This window comes from Episyrphus balteatus, chromosome 1, assembly GCF_945859705.1.
Source record: "Episyrphus balteatus chromosome 1, idEpiBalt1.1, whole genome shotgun sequence".
NCBI lineage: Eukaryota > Metazoa > Arthropoda > Insecta > Diptera > Syrphidae > Episyrphus > Episyrphus balteatus.
The window spans coordinates 55,078,137-55,099,712 of NC_079134.1; the positions used below are offsets into that span (position 1 = coordinate 55,078,137).

Sequence of the window (21,576 nt, forward strand, 5' to 3'; positions counted from 1 at the left end):
ATTAAACCACGACAGATTCTTATAGGAAATTTAATTTTCTACAAAAAAGGTCTCTTAGTAATTTTCCCTAAATTGAGTTCTGAAGAAGTTATTCACGATTTAAAAATTGATTTTTTAATTTTTTTTTCGATTTAAATCGTGAATAACTTCTTCAGAACTCAATTTAGGGAAAATTACTATGAGACTTTTTTTGTAGAGAATTAAATTTCCTATAAGAATCTGTCGTGGTTTTATTTTTCTATTCACTTATTTGCTCATCACAAAATTCCAAAGTGAAACAGTCAAATTGAAAAAAACACTTCGATTTAAAAAGCTTAATTACTCGAATACGGCTCGTCTGACGAAAATTTTCAATCAGATTTTTTTTTGTAGGAAATTTAATTTTATATAAGAAAAAATGAACAGAATTTTTTTTTACTTTGATCGTCTAGCAGTTCTGTTGTAACACATCATATCATGTATAAAAATAAAAAAACACCGATGATAGACCTCTAAAAATTATTTTTAACGGCTCAAATTTTCACCAAATTTTTTTTTCATCATCCTGAACAAGATTTTCGAAGTAACTTTAAAAAAAAAATATTTTATTTTTTTGGCCCAGTCTAATATACATACGGTTACCATATTTCTAGAAGCGAAACCCGGGACAGATAAAAAATTCGTTTTTAAAATATTGATTTTTCACAACAAAAAAAATTAAAAAAATAGTTTTCATAATTTCCTTATTTTGATATAATGATTTCTTAAACGATTTGATGGTAGCATTTTCATTGAAATCCTTTAAGCCGTTTACGAAATCAAGAAAGCGGATTTATAATAGGTACCTACTGTTAATAACTTCTAAAAGAATATTTTGTCAATAAAAAAAAACTTTTCCTGATATAGCTTTTCAACTCGACAAATACAAGCTGGAACTAAAAAAATGACAAAAAATTTTTAAAATTAAAGCCTAGTCTAGAAGTGAAACGAAGATTTTCATATAAAACCAGCACGACGAAATACGAAAATTTAGTTTTTCGATGCACATTCACGCAGCTTTACCACCGAAATTCTTTACTGTGCTAGAATATTTGGAGAGTTTTCAATCGTTTTTGACTGACAAGTAATTTTTCTTACTCTAAAAGAGTTTTTTTTACTTTGGAGACTTATTAGAAAAACTTTTAATTTAAATCAACCAAAGACTGTTTTTTCTTGTTTTCCGTTCAAAGTTTTAAAATTTTGAATAAATAATCATTTTTATCAAAAAAAAAAAAAAACCGACTTCCATGGACCGAAACTAGGTTTTATGGTTTTCTCATAGATTCTATAGCCAGAACTGGACCACACTGCAAGCACCAGCTTTCCAATACAAAAAGAATTATCAAAATTGGTTCACTCCGTCCAAAGTTATGAGTTAACAAACATAAAAAAATAAATAAAAACAATACAGACGAATTGAATACCTCCTCCTTTTTGGAAGTCGGTAAAAAAAATCAGAAAATGTGCAAATACGGACAATCACGGGACAAATTCCTAAATACGGGACAATTATACGTCCCGGGTTTATTAAATAAAAACCCGGGACAAGCTGTTGAAATACTGGACAGTCCCGGGTAAACCGGGACGGACTAAGTCACTTTTTGCATTGTTTGAAGAAAAACTTACATAATAATTTTCTTATAACGATTTAATTATATTTCTTTTATGAAATCACTAGAGGAGCAATAAAAAAGTCTATTTGCTGCAATTTCGCTTTCAAATAAACTTTACCCCTTAAATAATAATTATTTTTAGGCTAGATTTGATGCCATTTTTAGGAGTGACTTAGTCCACTTTCATAATTAAGGGCACACATATAATATACCATCAGCCTTATTTATTAGATTTCACTAAACAGCTCTAAACGGCTGCATAGTTATACAATACATAAAGTTTTATGTAGCCTTTATGCAACGTTACATAAATTTCTATTTTTAAAACATTTTCTTAGCCATTATAATTATGCTAGGTTTGTGTCCAAATAAGTACTAAAAATGGAAAATTAGTTCGACAAACAACTCCATCTGTCGATAAAATAACTCCATTTGATTCAAAAATAAACAAAAAAAAAAAAATAAACAAAAACGTGAGCGAAAGTTCTCAATGTCATATGTAGAAGAAAATCTCTAAAAAAAAACACATTTCATTTGATAACAAATTGTTCACATGTATGAAAATGTAGGCACATAAGAAAAAGATGAATACACTACACACATGAATTTATATCTCGTAAATTATATCAGGAACAAATCTCCAAATTTCTAATTTTTTGATTTAGTTGACTTCAAGTTGTTCATTTAATTAATTTTAATTGAAAATGTAATCAAAAAAATAAAATAATTCTTCAATGAAAAAACAAAAATATATACAAATATTGATATTTTTTTCTTTCTCTGAAAATTATTTGATGTTCAAATGACATTTAAGCTAAATAAATTCTTATTCAGGCTCTAAACAACCTAAAAACTCGTTTAGCTTATACAACCTTTATTAAACGTTGCATAAATATTATAAATCACAATTTTTTGTTTAAATACATTATAAAGAGTACATAATCCTATGTACTCTCTATGATGAATTTATAAATAGGGCTGCATGTGTATATTGATATACATTTATTATACCATGAGTATGAAAAATTTTTAAATATCTTTTTCGAAAATAGCTTTTGATATTTATTCGAAAGTGTCCCGATCTGAAATATAAAAATATGAATTAACTTTTGAAAAATTAGGATTTCAATTCCAACGGATTTTGTATCTATAATCATCAACAAATACAACCCAGCTTATAGTTTTTGTCGATATTTTGTGCAACCTACTTCCTAGGTCTGTCTCGAGAAAGTGAACTTTGCTGTGAGTATGCGTGCTACAGGTTTTCTTAACGGTCAGATTTCATTACATTACCCACAGTAGTATAATGTATCAATGTATTTTTTTTTTGAATAGTTTTTTAGATCGTTAAGATCAATTAGGAATCGAGGTTTAATTGATTGTTTGTCCTTGTTAGTACTAATTACTCCAATAAAAAAAAACTGTGTTGACTTTTGATTTAGATAAAAATTGTTATCAGAGTTAGATTTAGTACATATTTAGATATGATTGTCCAAAAAAAATCTTAGTGTTTATTTATTATTTTACAAAGGAGAAACCCCTCATCGCTGTGATTTCTGTGCGAAGACGTTTACCAGGAAGGAGCACCTATTGAACCATGTCCGCCAACATACGGGTGAGTCACCACATCGCTGCACCTATTGCTTGAAGACCTTCACTCGTAAGGAACACCTAGTGAATCACATTCGTCAACACACAGGCGAAACACCTTTCAAGTGCACCTACTGTACCAAGGCTTTCACACGCAAGGATCATATGGTAAATCACATCCGTCAACATACTGGAGAATCACCACATAAATGCACCTACTGCACGAAAACTTTCACCCGTAAAGAGCATCTGACCAACCATGTGCGTCAACATACGGGTGAGTCGCCACATCGTTGCACCTACTGCAAGAAAACATTTACACGCAAGGAACACCTAACGAATCATATCCGGTTGCACACAGGCGATTCGCCTCATAAATGCGAATACTGCCAAAAGACATTCACGCGCAAAGAGCATCTGAACAATCATATGAGGCAGCATTCGAGTGACAACCCGCACTGCTGTAATGTGTGCAACAAACCGTTTACCCGCAAGGAGCATCTGATCAATCACATGTCGCGTTGTCATACCGGCGATCGACCATTTGCTTGCGAGACTTGCGGTAAGAGTTTTCCGCTCAAAGGCAACTTGCTCTTCCATCAACGCAGCCACACCAAGGGTCAGGAGTGTGAACGTCCATTTAATTGTGAGAAATGCCCGAAAAATTTTATTTGCAAAGGTGCTTAGACAATATATTGTCACTCTGAAATTTTGTATTCTTTTAATGAAGAATTTAATCATTACTTTCTATTTTGCATTTTTATAAGGTCATTTGGTTTCGCATATGCGATCCCATTCTGGAGAAAAACCACATGCTTGTACTATGTGTAGCAAGGCATTTGTCGAAAGGGGGAATCTCAAACGTCACATGAAGATGAATCATCCGGATGCAGTAATGCCGCCACCTCCAACACCTATACCCGGGCTTTTGACTCAAATCAAACAAGAAATCAAGCCGATAATAAGTGAGTTAATGTTTTTATTATTTAATTAAGTTAGCATTATAATAACTATAACGCTAGACATTTGCCCAAAATGAAAACTCGGATTGCATTTTATGAGTATTATGTCAAGTAATGCTTTACGATTTAGATTTTTTAGTTATTTTGTACCGATTTTTTAAAATATACAATTTCAATTTAATAAGTTTCGAAATGCAAAGTTATTAGTTGTAAAAAGATAACATTGCCTTAGTTTCTTTAGATCTCATATGACATGAAGTAAGGAATGTTTTCTCCGATGAGAAAAAAATAAAACTTAACGGCCCCGATAGTTTTAAATATTTAAATACACATTCATGATAGTACAGGTAAAATAGTACCTAAAATCAAGAAATAAAAAAAAATTGTTACACTCATGAAACTTGGCAAAAAGTTTGCTTTTGGGATAAGAACCAAGTACAAAAAAAGTCTATAAAAAAAAGTTGACTGGATGTTTTTTCGCGGACAAAAGGGAGGGGGAGAAGGTCAAAATTATACTGAAAAAAATTGTTAGTCCAATATCATCATATGACACATGTTTTCAAAGTATTTTTTGATGCTGAATCTAATGACATAAAAATAAAGTCAATACGATTGCTCTAAGAAACGTTATTGCCGACTAAAAACAAGGGTGCTTGTTTTTTGACTTCAACAGGTAAAATATAACCAAAATCCATGTAAAAAAACATGCTACACTGATGAAATTCGGGATGAAGGTTTAAATAAAGCAGGGACAAAGGATTCATAAAGTTCTTAAAATTATTTTTGGTGAAAGGGTGTTTTTTTTTGATAGGTTAAGTTGTGTGTAAGAAAGGTATCATAACAGCTAACTTAAATTTTATTAATTTTTAAAACTTGCTGAAAAAGTTTTGGTTGGTATAAGAATAAAGAATCTATAAAAAGTACAAAATTATCTTGAGTGAAAGGGTGTTTTTTTTTTTCAAGAATTGATGAAATTCGGAATTAGTACCACAAAAACTGGGAAAAAATTGTTACATCGATGAAAATTGGTAAAAATGTTTCATTTTTAACAGAAACCAAGAACCCAAAAAGTCGTTACAAATATTTTAGGTTAAATGGTGTTTTTTTTGGGAAAATAGGGAAAATCCGCGATAAGTCTAATAAAATCAATGGTATAAAAGGTACCCTCACGAAATTCAATAAATATGTTCTCTTTCTTATGGGGATTACGAACAAAAGAAATCTATAAATATTTTTTTATGTGAAAGGGTGTTTTTTTTAGGTGTAGATAAAATATGGGTATATTTTGAAAAGTGTGCAATACTAGAGTAGTACTAGTGGTACTCTATTGTGATTCAGGAATTATGTTACTTTTGAAATAAGAAACAAACATCTAAAATTTCTATACAAATTTCACGATTAAAAGGGTGTTTTTTTGAGTGAAAACAAAAATGATGGATCACCCTAATGAAATTTGGTGAATACGTTGAATTTGGGATAGAAAGCAAGAATAAAGAGTTTTTTATAAAAAAAATTAGGTGAAAGGGTGTTTTTTTCGAAGAGACAGTAAAATCTGTAATTGGTCCAAAAAGCCTTGGACCTTGGATTAGTAGTTTTGGATAAGAGATCATTTTTGAATGTAAGAAATAGAGTCGGAGACAAAACGGAACCCTGGGGCACACCAGCATTTATGTAGTGAATGTCAGATTTAAAACCATCCAACACAATTTGTATTGAACGATTAGAAAGGTAGTTACTAATCCAACGGAGAAGGCAATCATCGTTACCAAAAGCAAGTATTTTTGATATAAGACCTTGACGCCAAACTCTAACAAATGCCTTGGAAATGTCAAGCGCAATAATCTTACTTTCTCCAAAGCAGTGTAAAGATTGGTTCCACTTTTCGGCCATTAAATCGCCAGTGGATCTATTGCAACGAAAGCCGTACTCCCGGTCATTAAGAAGCTTTCGTTCTTCAAGATATTTCAGGAGTTTACGATTAATCAATGTTTGCATGACCTTGGAAAGAATTGTCATTAATGCATTTGGCCGGTTATTGGATAAAATAGTCCGGTAGAATCGGATAGATGGAAAGTTTTCAGTGACTTTTAAAACGAACTTGATGTTTTTTCTTCTTGTTTTGAAATACTTCCGTATACGAAATGAAAGAAAAAACGTTAAGATAGGTTGTAAATAGATACTCATCAAAGGTATGTTTTTTAGTGGATATTAAAATTGTAAATTTAAACGAAGCGAGCCGTGTCCACTATTATTATTATAGCCTTGGTTGCGTCTATGTTGTTTTGATTCTAACTGTTTTTAAGAAGTTCAACTAAACTTGATTCGTTAGTTTTGTGTAATTTTCTCGTGACATAGAATACGATATTGGCTTTGTTATATTGTATAACTATAAATTATATATGAATCGGTCATTTCAACAACCACTTAAGTCCAACAGTTTGAATTTTTCAGGACTTTTTTAAGCTTAATTTAGTATTTGAGTTGTAAGAGACTGATGTGTAAAATGACTAATATTTTATTACCAATATGTAAAAACGAAAAAACCTGAAAAACTGTTACTTAAGTTGTTTTAGAAAGAAATAGCACAATGTGGTATATAATTTAACCAATATAATCTCTTTTATGAATTTCGTAATGGCTTATTATTGAAAATTATTTTTAAAAAAATATTTATTTACATATTACATGTACATATTTATTTTGCATGTTTCATTATTCTAAGGTCCATAATCATATTCTCTATCATTCTTATTCGGGTTGGGTCACCAACCGTTTCAAGAAAAAGAAATCTGGTCTATTTGCAATAATTCCTCTATATTTATGGCAAATATTATCCAAATCGAAGGCTTGAAAATTGTTAAAACAATCAGGACGATGAAATTTTAAACTCAGCCAGATATAACTGCACCTGCCATCAAACAGTGTATGCAAAAACCTCTTAAGTTCCTGGATTTAAGTTGTTTATTCCAAAAACTTTATAATTTGAAGGAATGCATTATCCTATCTGCTTTTTACCCAGAATACGAACCTACCTTTGAGGAACGATTTTCAGCAAAAAAATCGATTTTGAAAAAAAATGTGACTTAAGTGGTTTTTACCGACTTCCAAAAAGCAGGAGGTATTCAATTCGACTGTATTTTTTTTTTTTTGTTACCTCATAACTTTGGACTGAGTGAACCAATTCTTTTTGTATTGGAAAGCTGGTGGCTGCCATATGGTCCCGTTTCAATTTCGTTCAGTTCTGACCGTAGGAACTATTAGAAAAACCATAAAACCCAGTTTTAGCCATGGAAGTCGGTTTTGTTTTTTGATAAAAATGATAATTATTGCAATGACCGATTCATATGTATTTTGACTTGACAAATTTACAGATCCTTTTTCTAGATATTTATTAAATTATATTTTATAAAAATAAAACAATTTTGCACAACTCCCTTTTCTGAACCAAATAAATTAACTATAAACTCTGCATTCCAGTTCCTCATCAACCCCCAACCATGCATACTATACAACAAATCACTTCAACTGCAGGCAGCTCAAGTGCAAATAATACTGGCAATCCCGCCCTTCTGGCACCTGGTCTAGTGCCAATGGTTACATCTACTATAACTTCACATATAAAGCAACAAACTCACTTGCAACAACAACAGCAGCAGCAGCAACACCAACATCAACATCAATTGCAACAACAACAGCTTTTGCAGCTGTCGATCCAGCAAGCAGCTCAACATCAACAAGCTGAGCATCGGCAACAACAGCAGCAGCAACAACAACAACAACAACAACAGCAACAACAACAGCAACAGCAGCAACAAGTCCAACAACAACAACATCAGCAACAAAGCCATCAACAACACCAGCAACAACAACAAGCTCAACAACAATCACAACAGCAACCACAACAGCATCAACAGCCTCAACCGCCTTCAGTGCCGTTAGCTCTCATTGGAGCTGATCCTTCGGCTATAGCTCGAGCTGCTATGCAACTACAACATTTGCCAACAAATGTCGAACAACATCCAGTGGTGTATTAGGAGGTATGTAGTAAAGGAGAGAATGAGACCCAGAGAGCGAAAATGGATAAGGGAAAGTTAAGTTACACATTTATTTTGATAATTTTTTTTCAACTCTTTTAATTTAGCCAATAAGTTGAAATTCATCTGACGGTTTTGTTTGTTTCAATATAATGAACGTTCAAGGCTGGGCCTTGGTTTAGAAAGCTCAAAACTTTACTTAAGGAACAATCGAAAACAAAGAAACCAATTTACTGTTTTATTAAATTAATTTTCATTTCTTTTTAATGAAAAGCTTTGCTTACAAAATATACACAAAAAGCTTTGTGCAATAATCTCCACGAGAACGCAACAACAATAAAGTTTTTAAAAGATTCCCCAGGAACCTAACCATAAAAATCGAGTTTTGTCTAGATTTGCAACTTTCAAAAACGACATTTGTGATTAATTTGTCGGAGAAAAATAAAGAAGATAAAAACTACAAAATCTCATAAGTTCACTTATATATTCTTAGAAGGTGGCGGTTGCCTCTCTTCAATATATTTAGATCTAAGCACACACACCACTAAAAAAAAATAAACACTATCATTTTTTTTTTAAATTCAAGCATATTATATTAAAAAATATTCTTCGCATAGATTTATTTACTTATGTATTATTATTTGCATTTCAGCTTCACTTAACATATTTCAAAACTTTTTTTTTTCGAATTCTCAACACAAATACACATATTTTTCAAATCGAATTTTATAAAAAAAAAGAAACACTATGTAGCAATTGAAAATATATTTTTGAAATATAATTTCAACATAATTTTACAAAAAATGCATAAACGAGAATGAAAAAAATAAGTAAAAACTATAAATATTTAATAAATCACACGAAAAAAAAAGCTTTTTAAAGGCGTTTTTTATGAAATCAATATTATATATAAATATTCTAATATACTTTATACATATGATTAACAAATATAAACATATTATACATATAACACTAACTTCTAATGTATACTATCTAAGGCAACAGAATACATAGATTTGTGCAAGGTATTATTTTTGAACAAATAATATCATTTTAATGAAAATGGTTTAATAAACACAAAATTTAGAAATTCATTTCGTTTTTTTTTGTTTTCTTCGTAATTAACTATTTGTTTTGTTTTATTTTCTTTTTTAATGGTCTGAGTTTTTGTATCGTGCGTTAGTTGTTTATAGCGATTTTATACTTTTCTCTAATTACATGTTTAATAGTTTGCCAGTATTTATAAAAAATTCAAACTGGGGATTAGCCTAACTTAATATTGGATCCACATTTTAAAAAAACACATCTAAAGTGCTCAGGCAATAGTTTCGGTGATCGCTTAAATTTTTTTGTATCGATAAATGTAAGTGAATAAAGCGACTCAAATTTGTAGTTGTTTTCAACTAAGCCATGAAAGCGATTTTACCAAAATGTGAGAAGAAAAAAAAACATATTATGATTTCAAATCGCTACATACAATGAATTCAAGCTATGCACCAGCATTCGAGCCAATTCGCTTGAGCGACTAATCGCTTGAATCGCTCCCACCGAAACTTAAGCCTAATTTTCCTTTTTGTTTAGCATTCCTTTTCACTTGCGAAATTGTACTACAGGAAAATGTACGGATTTGGTACTGTTGTTCCTTCACCCTAGCAGAACAATTTAAGAGAAGAAATGATAACTAGGATTGGAAAACCATAGGAACCAGTATTTTACTCGGTATCAAATTATGGAATTTTCTTATTAATGGTTGTTGTTGAGAAGTTTGTTGTCACCTTGTACGTGGTAGGTTCAGCCAAGAGTCGTCAGGCAGGATACCAAGATGAATTATTTTGGTGACAATTTGTGATCCTCATGCAAGAAACACTTGATTGAAGAAAGCAGCGGAAGGTTCTTCTATTTTGTAGGAAACACGTACAGGACCTATACTCATCAACTATTTTGATAAATTGTGGATGTCAAAAATGACGTTGCGTTCATTTGGAGATGGCAGACTATGAATAGATGAAAATGATAATCTAGTAAAACCAAATTCAAGTGCTCTACTACGTGACTATATTGTAAAGTACTCATGACTGGTGCACCAAATCCAAAGGAGTTCCGTTATAATCTCGATTCAAATGGAAAATATAAGGGATGAAGTGGACACATAAAACCGAACAAAACTCTATCCTATACATAGTGAAACGTGTGCCAAGTTTTGTCGTGCAAATGTTGGCACCTGATATGCTAGGCAGGAATTTCCATGCCCTAACTGACCAATTCTCCTCCCTTGAATTGATGTTCCAGAACAAGGAAGCAAATCTTGGTTTTAAAAGAGTTTTATTTGTAGAGTCACAAATAAAATGTACTTAAAACAAAATACATAAATATAACAGATTATAGAGTGTTTTTCTGACTGTTGCTTATTTGCAAAAGATTTTTGATGTAATGCAATGGGTTTTTGAGAACAATTTGAAAACTCAAAAAATAATACTGAAGAAAGAGTTCAAATCTTATTGAGTGGTAGTTTAAAATCTGCCTTTTTTATTGAGTTGAAATCGTTAAAAAATGTTTCTTAGTCAATTCTCAACTGATTATTATGATATTAATCCCAACTTACCAAAATCCAATACATTTTAGTTGAATTATTTTTTTAAGCAGATGAAAATATACAATTAATATGATTCACCAAAAATAAACTTTTCTACCAGTCCTGTAACCAACTTCGACTAAAGTATTCAAAGCTTTTTTTTTATTAGATCGGAGTTAGAAGTTATTTTGTTATGGTTCTTTTCGCGCTTTCGATTAGCCCTCTCTTGCTTTCTTCTAAACTAAGCTAAGCAACGCAGCATAGACCCAGGGAACTTGGGGAACTTTTTAGCAATTTTTTGTTTGCATTTTCTAAGGGTCATATTAAATAAATTGCACGACTGGGGTCGCACGTACTTGCTCTTATGCTTAAAGTAACAATAATGTTAAAGCTTTTTATTCAAGAAATTTAAAATTTCATAAGTAGTACATATAAAAAAATTAAATCTGTTTTTATAATTAATTAAACTCCGTTTTAAATTATCTTAAAAAAAAAAAAAAATATGCCATTTTATTTCTTGTATAAAAAGGTATTTTTAGAAAAAAATTTTCGAAAATTGTAGGAGCCGTTTTTTTAAAAAATAATTTTTTATATTTAAAAATTTGTTAACATTTAAAAAAAAAAAAAGTTGGTATGCCATTTTGAAGAAATAATTAATTTACACATAAAAACTAAATTTCAAAATTTTTCATTGATCCGTTTTCAAAAAATTGATTTTTCAAAAAAAAAATTTGAAATATTTTTTAAAAAACCAAAAATGCGTTTTTTGAAAATTTTCTAAAATTTTAATATTATCTTTACTTACACACTTTTGTATAAAAATTTTAATTTAAATCGGGTTAATGTTGTACGAGATATTCAGAAACGAAAAAAACCGTTCTATGACAGGTACCGTTAATAACGGTACAAAAAATATTTTTTTTATTTCAAAAGTTGGCTCTTATGTGAAGTACTACACACAAAAATTTTTATCAAAATCGTTAGAGCCGTTTTTGAAAAAAATTAACTTTCCTATTTCCGTTATATGACAGGTACCGTTAGTTTTGGTCATAAAAAAAAAATTTCAATTTCCCCTCTAGGGAATCACCAAAAACTGCTAACTACCAAGTTTGAAGAAAATCACTTCACTCGTTTAGGCTGCAGCTCCAGATAGAGACAGACACACAGACAGACAGACAGAATTGCCGGACCCACTTTTTTGGCATTCTCCATCATCGTAATGTCATGTAAAATTGTTATCTCGAGTTCGATTTTTTTTACGAATCCTAAACTTGCCCTATAGTATCTATATCGCAAGTAAAAAAACGGGAGTTGATCAAATATTTCTGACTTCCGATTCAGCTTGCAAAAGTATAGTTTAGTCTCAGCAGTAAAAAAAGTTTAATTTTGTAAATAAGTGTTATAACTTTTAGTGAAAAACAATATTAAGATACAATACTTAAGCCTAGTACGCACATTGCGCTTAATTTTAGCTGACATTTTTTTCCTCCGTTTTTGTCATTAATAAGTCTCATGAAAAAAGCAGCAAAAAATATCCTTCGACGCGTCGCCGTCGGTTGAAACACCAATCCGGCAAGAAAAAGCTGCCGTAAATCCATGGAAGGGTAAAACGACGAAAAACGAAAGCGGTCTACTTCATATTCCACAATTAGGCCACTTGCATTCTACTATGGTGTATTTACGAGAAACATAAATCCGCTTTGAATTATCTCTTATTGCTTTTAAGCCGGAAGATATAGGCTTTTCAATTGAACCCTTTTCTAGAATATTTTTTAGGGCATGAACTCTTAATGAACTTGGTTGTTTATATTTGAAAATAGAACACAACATCCCATGGATGAAAACTGATGAGCGAGGCTCGGTCACCCAAGGAACTGCAATTTAATCACTACAAATGAGACAATAGTGATAGAGTTACGTAGCCAAATGAATTACGATCACGTTAACTATCATCTATTACTATATTATACCATTTATCGAGTTGAAAAGGCGGCTTGATTCGTCGAAATTTCCGATACGACGAATGAAACTGCATAAGATATTAATTATGTAAGATAATAATAACGTAAGATATTTGTATTTTGGTTCCAACCAGATCACGGATTTTATGAAATTTTACTTTATATCGACTACGCACACTTTTCTTTGATTTATGTCGTTTTCCAAAATTATGGAGTGAATCACTCCTTTTTCGTACAATTTTGGAATTTGTTCACGAAGAATTTGACAAGTGGAGTGATTTGACGTTTGCTTTGCATGTGTTTGTAATACGAAATAATGATAACACAATCTTTTAAATTCAATTTGAGTGATTTTTTACAATACTTTATTGAATTTTTGTAAATAAATATAATTTCCTTCACAAAAAAAAAGGTAAAAACAACCACCCAACAATTTGACAAGCAGTCCATGAAGTCAAATGTAGTAGTATTGGTAATCACTCCGTCACTCCTTCAAAATTTTGGGAGTGAAGAATTCACTCCAAAAATTCACTCCTTTTTCAATTTTGGAATTTGAAATCACTCCTTTTGGAGTGATTATATAGCTAGGAGTGTCACTCCTTGAATTTTGGAAAACGACATTAGTAATAATAAACACATATTTACGCTGAAACCGGTCTGACTATGAACGGTATTTACATATTTCTGGCCGAGAATTTAAAGGTTGTATGTTTTATGAAAACCCCTGCAGACATACAACCCAATAATTCTTAGCCAGCGATATAACGGAAACAGGACAACGGAGTTCCTATGACTTAACTCGACAGCATGGATCGGAATTACGTTAAGTTTTAGCAGGACAGCAACTGACAGACTGCACATTAAGCAATCAATAGCTAAAACATTTTCGTAATTTAGATTCTCCAAAATTCCTTAAATCGAAAAAGTTGTGAGTAGCTTAAGCTCAAAATTTTTCTTTCAAAAAAAAAAGAACTCTTTACAAAATGAAAAACTTGAAAATTTTACATGCATAGGTACAATACATTATCTTTAATCCGTCTGGTCTGATTCAAATCCGCGCCTAGTACCTACGTATAATTCAAACGGCCTTCAGATCTAGTTTATCATTATGTATTAAATTCAATTCATGTTTAACTCAATCCCCGCATAAAGTTTAAATTTTTAACATTTTGATTTCTAAATAAAATCAATCAATCGCTTTAAATTTATTGATTCACTGAACAATAACAGAATTGTGATAGATGTTTGCAGAAAAACATAATTTTTTCTTATTCTACTTTTTTATTAACATTTTCAGTTTTCGCTATAAAAATAAAAATTTTCAAAATTGATATACAATGCAGGGAACAATTAAAAATTGAGCGCGTTCTAAATTACTTTATTATAGTATTAAACAATTCAAAATTATAAAAAAAATTATAATTTAGTTTGTAAGTGATTAATTAATTAATGTTTATAGTAAAACAATATATATTATAAATGATATATCATAACTCTTGTGTGTATTTACAGTTCTGTCTAATTTTTAAGTTATAAATATAAAACACTATACATTTTATAGAAATCATGTTTTCAAAATTTGCTGCGTTTAATGTTTTCTAATTTTTAAATTAAATATTATGTAGTTTACCCACATCTTATTTGTATTTCATATTGAGACCTTTTCTGATTAAAAACTTCCTTCGGAGAAATCTGATAAGAGAAAAAATGCTCCCAATCAAAAAGTGTTCGTACATTTTGCTCCCTTTCGCTCTTTCATCATTATTAACGAAAAGGGAAAAAAATTAAAACGGAAGTTTTAATTTACTCTGGAAGTTTTACGATTGGAAGCCTTTCTCCCGGGCACATTTCTCCGTTTTCATTCAAAATTAAACAAAAAACTCCAACAAACACCAATTAACATTGAAACAATAACGAAACATAAACTTTGTTCTTTAGATAAAATATTGTTTTTTTATGTGGTAATAAAAAAAGGTATGAAAACAAAAAAGAAACTTAGAAGCGAGAATGTCCGAAACCAATCTCAACATTGATTCCTAAAATCTGGAAAGAAAAAAATGGATTTATTTTTGCATACATTATTATATAAATAAAAACAGAATGTAACTCAAAAAGCAAATATTTATACATGATAACAATATTATACAAATAACGTGTAAACACATTAAAAGAAAATAATGTTTCTACAGTTGATGTGTTACATTTATAGTGAATAGATTATACATAGTATATTGACAAATATATCTATATATACGATATGATAAACAATAAAACTAGAACGAAATGAATGAATAATTATATGGCAGTTATATACATAGTGTTGATGTAAACTATTAAAATAATAAGTAGTAGTAGAAGCAATGAAGAAATCATTTAAACAAAAAAAGAAAAACGAAAAACAAATAACAAAAGCAAATACAGTGGTTATAATATTAGTAGAATATGAAAGTAAAAAGAAAACGCATTAAACAATAAAACTAAATATATTATATATATTATAAATAACAAAAACAAGTAATTATATAATACCCTAGGTTAAAAATGAAAACGATTAAAAAGATGGAAATAAACAAAAAAATAAATAAAACTAAATATGCATTTCTCTATGTATTCAGAAAATACACACGTATTTATGAATATATATTTTTATGCATAGTAAATGTGGTGGAAATATTTGAAAAAAGAGAACTAATAAAAACACAAACTTTAAGTATTGTAGAAATTGATTAAAAATAAGATTTTAGAAAATTGTAATAAATCGTTGTTTTAATACGAATTCATTCCTTTGGCTTCGATAAAATAATAATCCTTTTAATTTACAGGCATTTTTTCTTATGGTGATTAAAAATATCTACGATTTCAAATGGCTGCAGCACTTTAATTAGATCTACGTAAAATAAGATGCCTTTCAAAATTTTAGCCATTTATGTCGTTTTCAATTGGTAATCCGGAAGAGCTCTCCGACCCCGAACGCCAAAAAACAGCCAAACACTGTTCTTTTCATTTTGAAGTTTCAAGTCTTTGTATGTGTGTTTTTTTCACAATATCCGTTAATAAAAAGTTAACTGCAACAATATCATACTCATCACTTAATGACGATGAAAATCATGAAGATCCGTTTATGATTGTTATTATATTTTATATTATTATTATGTATTTACAGTGGCGACAAAATAAATAGCACATGTACCCTAAAATTTCTAAAATGAAAGTTTTTCGCACTTTTTTAACTTAAAAGAGCTGTTTTATTAATGAGGAAGTAAGAACACAGAAGATATATTTGATTTATTAAAAAAAAAAATGAAGTACATTGAATTCTTTAACAAAAAATAACAACAAAATCATTAATACAGCTCAAGTTTTTTAGGACAAAATAAATAGCACACTTCCTAAAAACAAAACAAATTAGCAAAAATTTTAACACAGTTAAAAGAAAATAACTAGTATTTGGTTGGGTAACCCTTATTATTTATCACAGCATAAAACCTGGGGTTCGTTATCGAATGGTTGCTATGTGTCCCTACCGTTTTCTTATAATCAAATAGAGACAGAAATAGTCAAAACGTTAACGTATGATCGTAATCGTGTGCCGTAATTCGACCCCAGCAGTTAATAGACGTAACAAGACTCCGAAATCGTTCCAAAGGTACTGAGTACCAAGCTCGTCGAAATTCCTGCCAAAGTTTGTCCAAATTTGAGGTATCAGACCTGTTAATCGCTTTTCCCACGTCACTCTACAAGTCCTCAATAGGATTCAGATCTGGGGACTGGCTTGGCAATTCCATAACACCGATTTTTTGGACGGATAGCAATTGTTTCACAGACTTAGTCTTATGTTTTGGATCGTTAGGTATCCTGTAGAAATGTCCACTTTAAAGGCATTTCCTTCTCAGGGGCCCAATTTTGTAAAACGATTATCGTTGAAACTACTTCGTTCTTGTTAAAATGCGATTAGGTATTACGATAATCGTTTTATTTCAACGATACTCGTTAATGCTTACGACTGTCATTTGCCTATCGTTTGGCTTGCTTAGAAAAAAAATTTGCCAAACTTCGAAGCCAATTTTTTTTCTACTGATTACAATAAACATACAAAAATATAAACATACTCAAGTTTTAAAACGAATAAGCAAATTTTTTATTATTATAAAAGCACCACAACACAACAAAAGAATAAAACAAACAATTGATCTTAATCTTCATGGCCAATTGACAATGGCGGAGATAAAGTTCTCGGAAAGATGATTTTTTTCTTTAAACTCATAAAATAAATAGTCGAAATCACAAATTATGTCCTTAAGTTCAATTTTATTATGTTTTTGAGTAGAAAATACTATTAAATAGCACAAGAAAAGTAAAAGAAAATTTTTTTTCCCACTGAAGATTTTGTTTATCTACTTATTTTTTGACAGCTTTGGTACGGTAAGGTTGGTACGCTTGAAAAAAAAACATGGATTCATTATCGTTGTACTAAATCGCTCTATGCCGTGACTATCGTTGTCGTGGCGTGGGTCATGGTATAAAAAGACAAAGTATGATCATTAGAGCCGCCATCTTACAAAATGGGGTAATAAGGTTTTGACGTTTGGCATTTGGCACAGTCAAAAGCAACAACAATTTCCAAGACAAATTTGTTTACAACAACAATTTCAATGAGCAGCCTTAAGTAGCCATTTTTAAGGTTTGACAGTTCTCGATACTGAGTTTTTTCTAATGATCATACCTTCTCTTTTTATACCATGGTCGTGGGTATCGTTGTTTTCCCTTTCGTTTCGTAATACGAAATAGGGCCCCAGTAAAAGGTAGAATAGTGTCCCCGCGTGGGGCAGTTGAAATGTGACCCGCAGTATAAAATATAGACTGTTAAGGATGGTGGGGCTAGTATTCTTGCTTGGGGATGTTTTTCTTGGCATGGTGTGGGGCCATTTCATCGGATAGAGGGTATTATGGACCACCTTAAGTACAAGGAAATCCTAAGGGACACTATTCTACCTTTTACTGAGAAGGAAATGCCTTTAAAGTGGACAATTCTACAGGATAACGATCCAAAACATAAGATTAAGTCTGTGAAACAATTGCTATCCGTCCAAAAAATCGGTGTTATGGAATTACCATTGAGGACTTGTAGAGTGATGTGGGAAAAGCGATTAACAGGTCTGATACCTCAAATTTGGACAAACTGGCAGGAATTTCGACGAGCTTGGTACTCAGTACCTTTTGAACGATTTCGAAGTCTTGTTACGTCTATTAACCGCTGGTTTTATGCTGTGATAAATAATAAGTGTTACCCAACCAAATAATAGTTATTTTCTTTTGACTGTGTTAAAATTTTTTTAATTTGTTTTGTTTTTAGGAAGTGTGCTATTTATTTTGTCCTAAAAAACTTGAGCTGTATTAATGATTTTGTTGTTATTTTTTGTTAGAGAATTCAATGTACTTCATTTCTTTTTTAATAAATCAAATATATCTTCTGTGTTCTTACTTCCTCATTAATAAAACAGCTCTTTTAAGTTAAAAAAGTGCGAAAAACTTTCATTTTAGAAATTTTAAAGTACATGTGTATTTATTTTGTCGCCACTGTATATTCATTCAAGAGGACCAATCAAAAACGACATTAGATTCATTTTAGAGGTCGCTCATCGCGTTTGTCTATTTCCCATTCAAATCGTATGAGAACTTTTTTATTTGTATTTCTCCGTCTTATTACAGCCGTGTTTTATTGGTAACTCAAAAATTATTTCAGTAAAATTTTTCTAAATAAAGGAATCGTCGTTGTCAATTTATTCGAAAAAAACCACTTGTTGCTACTTGACAGAAAAAAAAATGCAAAAACTAAATTGAGAAAAACCAAGATACTTTAAGTAGTGCCTTCATTTAAATCAGCGCAACGTGCAATAATTTTTGAGTTTCCGAAAATATCGTATAAGATATAACCCTAACCATAAGCTCTATATGAAGAGTGGAAAAGAATTTCCGATCCGATATCCTCAAGAGAACAAACGAATCTTTAAGAACAGTGATCTAAAGTCTCATAGTGTTGGTGAATTAAAGACTTTTTTGAACAATTTGAGACATTTTTTTGGTTAAAATATTAAACGTTCTTTTGTTTCTAATAATAAATTAATTTTAAATATTTTTGTCTTAAATGATAAGTTTTTCGCGTTACAGAGCTTGTTGTGAGTGTATTTGCATAAATTTATTTGAATCAAGTCCAACATGACCAACAGTATATGCGCAAATCTTCAAGGATCCATCATCCATGTAAGTGTCTTTTAATCATTTAATTTTATTTTATTAGCATATTAGACCAGTGCCGAAGCCTTCAAAAACATTAAAAAGTAAGGAAAAATCATAGTAGGATGAAACCCATTGGAAAAATAGGTGAAAATGATAAAAATGAAGGGAAAAATAACGGGCGAGCCGATTTCGGGATGTGGTTGGGTTGAGTTTTTAATGGTAAAAAATGGTATATCTCGATTTCCGGCAAAACTACAAGTTCTATGGAAAAAAATTGTATAGCAAAGTTGTAGGCAATAAAAAGATCTACAACTTATGCACCAACAGTTTTTTCACATAACATCAAAATTTATGTGAAAAATTCAAAAACCGAGTGTTTGTTTTTTTATTTTTATCTTTTTCAAAAAGATGTTTTTTTCTACGAAATTTGGTGAAAACCCACCTTATTATGTCCCAAATACACAGTAATTTATTTGATTTAAAATATTTATTTTTTAACCTTATTTTGACTTATGTCGTTTTCGATTGGCTCTCGGGAAGCGTCCGGAATCATTCAGAAGACTTCTGAATCCGTTTTATTGGCATGAAAATGACAGCCAGAACGCTTCTCAGAAGAGAAATTCTCTTCTTGATTTCAAATCAGAATCAAATCAAGAAGCACTAATACATGAATACTCACATGTCAAATATACACTCAATCATTGTTTATTATTATTTTTCATTCAAATTTTTTTCGTTTTCTGAAATTAATTTGTTTATTTATTTTCAAACAAATAAATTAAGCTTTTAAAATATTTTGCAAAACGAATTCCCGATTAATTTGTTGAATATTAGGTACTATTTTCTTCACATATTAATTATTCTTCAAGTCTTATGCCATATTTGACATTTTAAATTTCACAGAAAAACAAACACAAACACAAAAAAAATAGAATTGAGTGGAAGCAATTCAAATTGTTTTATTGGATTTCAGAATGAGTGGATCCTTGAGTGATTCCAATCGAAAACGACATTAATATCAAAAAACACCCTTATTTTCAATCGAAAATTCACGTGTCAAAATATCAGCTTTATTCAAAAAATCGGTTGGTAATTTGTTCGTTAAAATCTCTACTTTCTGATGGTGTAAACATAAATTTACATTAGTATACCATAGTACATTTTTTTTTGGATTTTTGTTTTTGCCATAAATATGGCAAAATTGTTTTCTTCGAGCTCAATGCAAATGCAAAGGGTACTTTTGCTAACAATGTTTTTGATGAAAGAATGGCATTTCCAAATCCAGACTTTTTGGAGTCAATCCGCAATTAAAAGTGAATTCCCCAAAATGCGTCTTTTTTTTAGTGCATTTTTTCATTTTTTGTCCATTCGTGGTAAATTTTGAATAGTATAATTATATTTTTGTGTTTTCATATTTGGTAATTTATAGTTTCCCGCGATAAATTCAGTTCTCCACAGATTTTTTAACAGTCACACCGAAATTATGACTTGCAACAGAAGATGCATTAATTTCAATGTTAAGTTATGCGTTTTGCACACTCTTTTACAAATCGGAGCCTTAACAAGTCCGTCAGTTTTATACGTGCTTGAAACACGTAAAATCCATTACCTTACCTTACCAACATTAAAAAAGAACGTTTGTCAAAATACTTTTTTCCCTCAAAAAATAAGCATTTTTTGTAAAAAAAAATAATGCAGCATGATACCAACTATATGACTGACATTGGCCATCATTAGATTCACCATAATATACTTACTTATTAAATAACCGTCAACTTCCTTATTTTATGTTTAACCGTTACAGATTATTCGCATCAGTTAGAAAAATGTTCATTTTGTGAAAATACTTTTTCCGACCATTGTATTTTTTTCTATTATGAAACGTCCATACAAAATTTCATCAGCCTACCACTTATTTTCAAAGAATAATTGGTAATATTCTGAATCTTGCTCTTTAACTAAAAGACTATTTATAAAGAGTCCAATAAATTTTTACAATTTATAAATTTTATTCAATCGGGCGTTAAAAAACACCTCGAAATCATGTATCATATTAATAAAAATGTTTCATAACATACTATGATATGCAACAAAGCGAGTGCAACACAGAAAAACTCTTGTCTTTAACCTTCCGAAAGAAATACAAGGTGGCCCAATTTCTCAAAATAACTCTTATAAATAGAGTCCTACCAACGATGTATAAATTTCATGCTTATTTCACAAAGTGCACAATTGAGCTCTTTTTCAATGCTAAGCACCCGACTATTATGTTTTTTTTTTTTCATTTGTAAATTCGGAACCAAATTTCTGAACCTGACAGCTAAAGTATGGGGTGAAGATTGAACAATGGACAATTCCCAGATTTTATGTGCATTTGCCACTCCAGAGATTGAAATAGCTTCAATCCGAGCGCACTTGCTCATTGGAGCCAGTCCTTACATATCTAAGCAATCTCTTCTTCAAAATACAACTGAAGAAGGGTCCAGGGAAAAACGGCACATGTCCACTTTTTGTCAAAAATATACTAATGATCAGGTCTTGTTGTCTTTACTGAGCACTATCTGATGGCATACTTACTTTTATAAAACA

General features: G+C 30.6%; 1 protein-coding gene across 4 annotated transcripts in view; it reads left to right on the forward strand.

Annotated features, from left to right (window-relative positions):
• LOC129920964 (zinc finger protein 184) overlaps positions 1–15,088 on the forward strand; it is a 56,380-nt gene extending 41,292 nt beyond the window's left edge. For 2 of the 4 annotated variants that reach the window (XM_056002548.1, XM_056002550.1), the window contains 3 exons: positions 3,163–3,900; positions 3,989–4,186; positions 7,661–15,088. In XM_056002548.1, the coding sequence (XP_055858523.1) occupies positions 3,163–3,900; positions 3,989–4,186; positions 7,661–8,217 (1,493 nt within the window). In that variant the 3' untranslated portion in view covers positions 8,218–15,088. The remainder of the gene's footprint in view (positions 1–3,162; positions 3,901–3,988; positions 4,187–7,660) is intronic. The other 2 variants (XR_008773445.1, XM_056002549.1) reach the window with 2 other exon arrangements.
• The last annotated feature ends 6,488 nt before the right edge of the window (positions 15,089–21,576 follow it).